This window comes from Meira miltonrushii (genome assembly GCF_003144205.1).
Source record: "Meira miltonrushii strain MCA 3882 unplaced genomic scaffold FA14scaffold_2, whole genome shotgun sequence".
NCBI lineage: Eukaryota > Fungi > Basidiomycota > Exobasidiomycetes > Exobasidiales > Brachybasidiaceae > Meira > Meira miltonrushii.
The window spans coordinates 733,963-741,603 of record NW_020289944.1 but is presented as its reverse complement, the minus strand read 5'-3'; the positions used below and the strand labels follow the sequence as shown (position 1 = coordinate 741,603).

General features: G+C 43.8%; 1 protein-coding gene across 1 annotated transcript; it reads right to left on the bottom strand.

Annotated features, from left to right (window-relative positions):
* Positions 1-1,365: 1,365 nt before the first annotated feature.
* On the bottom strand, positions 1,366-6,667 carry FA14DRAFT_188861 (uncharacterized protein). Its single transcript, XM_025501688.1, has one exon. It carries the CDS (start codon positions 6,379-6,381, stop codon positions 1,489-1,491), a length of 4,893 nt encoding a protein of 1,630 aa, XP_025355116.1. The 5' UTR covers positions 6,382-6,667; the 3' UTR covers positions 1,366-1,488.
* Between the last annotated feature and the right edge of the window lie 974 nt (positions 6,668-7,641).

Below are 7,641 nucleotides of genomic sequence, written 5' to 3'. Positions count from 1 at the left end.
GGGTCCATTGCGCAATATGAGCTTGATGGGACATCGAACGATGCCAAACAGTCCTTACACTTCCAGACCCAATTCGCCTACTGGACGTAGTCATGCACTTCCATCGTCTTATTATCACCATCATGGCGCTTCACACCATGGAGCATCGCATCATTCTCCAATCATGGATCGCGGTTTGAGCAGTCGCAACAACTCACCGCCTCAATTGCATCACACCGGTCCATCTCACATTGCTGGAGCAGGACATCATGGATCACATAGACATCGCAGTCATCCTTACGGCCCTGATGGTCTTGCAAGTCATCCACATTCACGCTCTCATCATCATTTGACATCATTGGCAAATTCTTCTGTTCGTTCGTCATCCTCAACAACGATTCCAACAAGCACATCAGGTGAAAGGAGCACGGCTTATGACGGAGAATACGGTTACGGTCCAGGCTCAAATGCCACTTCTCCAACCGGTGCAAATGTCGCACGAGGAGCATACGAAGATGAGAACTCTTTATCAAGAAGAAGCAAAAGTGCCGTCAGCTTGAGCGCATACCATCTCAACGGTGCTGTTCATCCAAATGATGCTGGTAGACATGCACGCTTTGCTCCTGATACGTATGACCATGAGGAAAGACTTGCACGCATGGGAGAACGAACATTACCTTTACCATCTACTTCTGATGTTCGACATGCAATGCCTCATTTGCCTTCGGCTGCATGGAGAAGGAGCAATAGTCGTTCTGCCCCTGTGAGCGTTGTCAATAGTCCAGTTACATCACCGCGTGTTGAGCCTTTGGGCTTGCATGGCATTCAATCTGTGTCTCACTCACGTTCGGGATCATTCAACAACTCAACAAACGAAAGCAGTAGTGGTTCATCTACTCCTATCTCTATCGTTCACAATTCTTCTCGTTCGGGCAAATTGGGTGGATTCAGTATGACCCCTATTCATCCTCAAAGTGGATCAGCTGGCTCTCACGCTTCTCCCCCTGCAAAGAATACCTTACCTCCAATTGGTCAAGCGATTGCAACCAGCCGTGAATCTTCGCCAAACGCAAATGTCACACTTCCACCTCCGATGTCATTGCAAGCTTTAAGCAACCCAACTCCAAATGATGAAAAGGATGTTGATATGGCAATGACTTCATCCACACAAGCAGCCAATTAAAGGTTACGCTTTCCAACAACCATATACTAGCACTTCTTTCACTACTCATCTTTACACACATGCATTCATCATATAGAGCTCTACAATTTTCTTCTTCTTCTCCTTATATACACAGCACATTCTCCTCTTCATGTTACTTTTATTTTACTCGTAGATAGAACGTATAATAGACAAAGATTCGGTATATTCTTTTGTGTGATGATGATGCATTCATTGATTAATGAAATATGATAATATAAATAGCAAAATAGTACAAGCAAAAAAAGGTATCTGATAATGCATAAAGTAAGTTTATAGTACAAGTTATAGTAGGTAGGCCACCCCTTCTACCGCCTTCTGATCGGATCATTTCGTTGACGTAATTGAGCACGAGCATCACTTAATTCAGTTGTTAAATTTGTCAATTCTTCCATTAAATCGATCCTTTGACGACTTTCAACGTTTCGAATTTCTTCCATTTCCATTCGATTTGATTCTAATTCGTTCTGCAGAGCGATCAAACGTTCATCCATTTCACCACGTTCAACTTCTTCGGCTTTTGAACGATTTGAATGAATTTTTGCATAGGCTAAATCAGCTTCTAACGATCGTATTCTTTCCATCATCTCGCTCGTTCCCATTCCCAGCATCATCGTTCGTGGTGTTGCGCCTGATGCCATCGTATCCGTTCTCGTTCGCTTGGGAATCGAGGATGGCTTTGAAGGTGTTATTTCGCTCAAATTCATCGCTGTTCCATTGCCAGCAACGGAAGGCGACCAAGCAGGATGAGATGGTGCGGGTGTGGATGTGGTTTGAAGTGTAGATGAAAGTGAAAATTTACTTGAAGAAGGCGATACCAAAGGTGGATTAACAGGCAGTGCCGTCGTTCCTCTCATTGAAGATGGCGATTGTCCGTTTGAGCTTGCATTGGAAGGAGCAACGAGCATAGTTGAACCCTTGTGCACAGGCATGATGTTACGTCTTTGCTGTAATGGTACGATGTGGCTAGCTTGACTGTTGATCATCGAAGCAAGAGAAGGACTGGTTTGCATTGTAGCTGAAGTGGGTGTGAGACTTGTTTGAGCAGATGCAAGCTGTTGACGCATCTGTTTTCGTGTTTCTTCCAATTCGACTTCCAATCCACTCAATGCAGTTTGCAATTGTTGTTCTCTCGTCTTACTTGCTTCAATGATTTGCATTTGACTTGCATGTCCGTTTCGCATATCTTCCATTGCTACCTTCATTTCTTCATGTTCGCCGTGCACGGCTTCCAATTCTTCTTCCATATCTCGTTTCTCCATCTCCAATGCCAACAATTTGCCGACCAAGCTGCGACTAACAGACAATGCAGCTCTCGTACGATCGACAACGATTCGACAAATCTCTTTGGCATTTGAAGGTTTCGTGTCAATACCTTCATTACGCGGCATGGACTCTAGTTCCTCCTGAATTTCGTGCAGGTCGGTTGTACCTTGATCCAATGCTGGTAGCAATTCTAGCAAAGTACCAACCGTCTTCGTGAACAAATCGGTAGAGCCACTTGATGATTTAGGACTTCGCAATTTCATGCTATTGTATGCGGAATCTGCATTTCCAGCAACTTTGGTGAACGAGGAATTCTCTTTTCCCAGAGATTCTGGTGTTGTATCGATAGATGTACCTTCCTCGCGTGCATGAGATAGCTCAGCCTCCAGAGCGGCATTCCTTCTTTCTAACAATGTGATGCGTGCCTCAAGTTCAGCTGCGGATCTCGAAGGTCCACTTAATCGCATCAAAGTTGATGTTCCATTAGAAGGTCTTCTTCCAGCGAATCCACTTCCGTACGATGATTGACCAGCATTCCAACCGGTAACACTGAGCCTTCCATTCGTGGTGGACGTCATACTGATCGCACTTTGACGTTGAATGTTTGCCAACCGTCTCTTTGCACTTTCTGCTTGAATACGCCATTCTTCAGCTTCACGTTGAGCACCGTGCAATTCTCCGTTGAGCTTTTCAATCGTATCTGCATAATCGCTATCATAAGAAGACATTCCTCTTGGCGCTGATCGTTGTTGTCCTTCACCATCACTTTCGCCGGCATCACCACGTAATCCGTTCATCGTTGCTCTTTCCAATTCATCTTCCATATCATTGATATGTGTGGTGAGACTATCGATCAAGCCATCAATATCTTGACCGGCAGTCTTTTCTTTCTTTGGTGCTCCAGAAGTTCCGTATTTGATCTGATTCAAGAGATCATCCATCTCTTCTCGGCCTTCCGCTTTTCCAAGCATCCGTGCACATCGATCATCTTGTTCACGCAAACGTTTCTCAGCACGTTCTAAACGTTGTTCGAATGCACTGAATAGCTGTTGACGTTGATTCATGATGTTTCTTTCTGCAGTTGTCTCGAAGTCCAATTGTTCCATCTGCCTTTGAAGTTCTTCATACTTTTTTTGACGCTCTTCTAGCTCTTTGTCTTGTGAATGAATCCGTTCTTCCAAGCTCTGCTGCGTCTTGTTTGCCGTTGTCGAGTGTTTTGAATGTTGATCTTGTAGCTGTTTGATATTCCGCGAATGATCGTCTTGAAGAGTTTTATGTTGATTTTTGAGCAGTTGAGTATCTTCGTCATACTTCTTACGCCATCTTTCAATCTCTTTTTGACGATCTTCTTGTTCATGCTTCAAAGCCTGCTCAACCCTGGCATGCTTATCACGTAGACGGTCCAATTCATCAGCAGCAAGAAGTGCACCCACTTTAGACTCTTCCTCTTTGTCGTCTTCCTGCTGACGAAGTTGATCATGCTGTTGTAAAGAAGATTCAAGCGTTTCGATTCGAGTCGCAAGAATTTTGGCATGATGTTCGAGTAATTGTCTTCTCAACTTTGCCGCTTCCGCATGTAATTCTAACAATTTTCGAGAGATATGATCGACTTTTTTCGTTGCAGCAGCAGCATCTGCTTCGGATTGTTGGACATCGCTAGGTGTTACACCGGCACTTGTACTGCTAGAGGATATCCTTCTAGAATGATTACCGAAACTATCCTTCATTGTTGTTGAAGAAAAGGACGGTGTGATAGGAGTATTGACTGCACTGCTGATGCTTGCCGAATGAGCATGACTTCCGCTGCCGTTTCTTGGTCTAGCCGAGGCTTTGCGAACCTTGTTTGCAGCATCACGTACTCGAATATGTACTTTGAGCTTCAATTGAACATCACCAATATCACGTTCGACACGAGTGAGATTTCTCTTCAGTATTTCAACATCTTCCAAAGAACCCAAAGCTTTGAAAGATTGCGCATCCACCAATGACATGGATGCCAGCAACTCCATTAGCAATGCATCCTTTGTAATTGGCGTTGCCATCTTGAAGGCGCTTCCAGTTTGCGAATTTGGTGTCAAGGGTGAAGTACTTTGAGTAGCCCTTTGCAAAGGAATTCCATTAGCAAGATCATAGGTAGATATTCCAGGAGAAGATCCAGATCGTGCAGATGCTACTCTGTCTCCCATCTTTGACAGAATCTTTTTCATTTCGAGTGTTTTCGTTGCGCCAAGTTTACCTCTTTCGGCGCCGCCATTTTCACTGGGCGCATCAATCGTGAGTTTGAAATCTTTTTCTGTTGTCGTGACCGATTTCGTTTCATCATGAGGAAACCTCATACCGGTAATCGACAGGAGTCTTTCCTCTAAATCAGTTGATTGACCTGATAAATTCGAATTTCGGCCCCACGTTTCACTTAGAGGATCCAAACTTTCGTTTGCTAAAAGGGAAGTTGCACTTATTCCACTAGGTGATAAACTGTATTTTCCGCTCATTCCATCCAGATTGGAATCAGAGATTGCTGAAGACACTGAGCTTATCGATTGATTGCTCTGGCCTGAGATTGTGCGATTGGCACGAGGGATATCCAAAGGCGTGAGTCGATCCATATTATTCTTTGTTGAAGTCGAGCCAGACCTTTCTTCATTATGACTTTTATGATTTGCTCCCAAGCCTTCTTGCATGGCCGTAGGGAAGCGAGGCGTAGCCGTAAGCGATCGCTTTGTCGGTTTCTCGTTCGATTTCGAATCGTCATTATTAACACTGCTGACCCCTATCTTTTTGTCATTCTGCCCCTGATCTGAATTGGACGTCATGCTCACATTAGCAGCTTTCTCGGATGGAGCACTGCTGTTACGATTGCTTCTTGGTCGTCTCTTTTCGCTACTTGTAGATTCACGACTCTTCCTTCTAGTTTTCACACCTATTCCTTTATCCACACTAGGTCCTTGTGCGGCTTTTGTAGGTCTTGACTGTGCTGCTGTAGCATTACTTGCTATCGTTCTTGCCGGATTGGCCATCCTTTGTATGCTGACAGCATTCGCAGTCGCAACCACCACATTTGCTGAAACACCTAAGCTGGATGTTGTGCTATAGACAGACTCTCTGGACAAATCTTTTGTAAGAGTAGAATCCTGACCATCTTCCATCTTTTTCGATGAAGCACCTAAACTTCTTTCACCGAGAGATCTATTTTGTGATAAGCGCGGAATGCGAGATTGTTGACGTGCAAATGTGCCATGACTGTAATCTTTCTCAATTGCCGAAGGAGTTTCACTTTTGGCGGAAGATGGAAAATTCAGTGCAAAAGGTGTTTGCGGAGCGCCGGCTGACAATTTTGGTGGATAAGGCTTGATGGGTAGTAAAGGAGGAGAAGCGGATGCTGTTGTGTCGCCATTTGTCGTGCTAAGCTTGCCGGCATCGGCCTTGGTTGGCTTTTGATCAGTAACATCTAATCGATCTACCTGCTTCCTTCTCGATGAAAGTAGCGAAGGCTGCTCGGATGGCCCTCCTTGCGATGGTACAGATTTGGATGCTTGATTCTTTGCATTTGCGGAGTTCGCCCTTAGTCTTGCTGCAGTGTAAGGCGAAGGAGGTTCCTCTTGTTTCGTCATTGTGCCGACTGGCTTTCGAGTTGGAGTATTCGATGAGCCAGCCGAAACTTTTGGATAGAAAGGAGCATTGATCGGATGAGAGATGGAAGGATCGGATGTCGAAGCGGAAGAGGTTGGAGGCAGTTGAATTGCAGATGATGAAGAAGTGTTTACGATTGCACTATTACCCAAAATTGTGGCTGAAGATGAAGATGAACTACCGGAAGGATAAGCATATTTATTGTATACACTTTGACCTCCTCCTAAATTACTTGCGCTATTCCCGCTTCCGTTGTTGCCCAAGTTGGCAAACATGGCCGCTTTGGCCCGGACGCTAGACGCCATCTTTCAAGATGGGGTGGAGGGGATTGAAAGCTTTACCTTCTTTTGTGAAAATGCATCAGTCCTTTGTTTGTCGTTATGGATATGGATGATATGCAACAAAAGCAAGAGCAACCAAAAAAGCGGAAAAGGTATTCACAAGCAATTCTCCAGCACGTTTTGAGCCTTATAGATTCGGATGAACCTTTCAAGACTTTGTCGGATTTGAGATTGTCGGAGGAATTGATTGATTGAAATGATCGTGAAAGGATGATTAGGAAGAAGATATTAGTCGAGAATAGGGGATAGGTGTTCAAGATCGAGAAGAGGAGAAGAGAGGGGGGGAACATTTAGCAATGAAACTACAACTACCACCGACCAAAAAAAAGAGAGAGGCTCTACAGCAGTGTTACTGCTAAATTAAATTTATTGAGTAGTAGCGTATATGCATTAGTGAACATACGCGGTATGTATTTCTACAAGCAACTGCTAAACGGCAGACAAGACGCGCCAATTGAAATCAAATCGGAAGAGAAGCGAGTCAGGTCAAGCACTCTCTTGATTATAACCCACAAAGATGTCTTAATAATTTGATATAAGCCAAGGATTGATGACAACCACATCACATTCAATCATTTTAATACCTGTAAACAAAACCGATTGGATGCAATATGATGCAGGTTAAGCGCCGGTCATCTTTTTACAGTTGTTACCCGCCGTTGTTAAGGCACAACCGTAGGGTACATTAATTTACCACACTGTCCTCTCCCACATGCACAAAGGAAGGTGTGTATAACAACGGTAGCGCGACGCGTTTTTCTTTTTGGGTTTTCATTCGTTCATACTGAAATTCTTCCAAAGAAGGAATTCGGGACGCAGCTATGTACCTGCCCTGCCCTGCACAAGAAGTCCGTTAACTGTCATCTATGCAGGCGGCTAAAGAAGATTCTGTCATGTTTCTTTAAATACATCTCTTTCATGCAGCAACTTCACACTCTATGTAGATTGAGAATAGTGATGCATTTCGTTGCAGATGATAAAACGTGCACAAGTTTGAAAGTTTGATTTGTGGATATAAGAATAAAAAGACGATTATAGAGAGAGAGAGAAAAAGTAAAGAGAAAAAGCAAACCTTGAAAGAAATGGTTGTGCAAACATGAACAAAACAAAACATAAGCAAATACTGCAATATAGTACACTGAAAAAAGGATGGGTATCAATCTCTTCTCAGGGAAAAAAAGAGATCAGGAAATAAGGAAAGTGATAATACTAAAAAGTGATCGT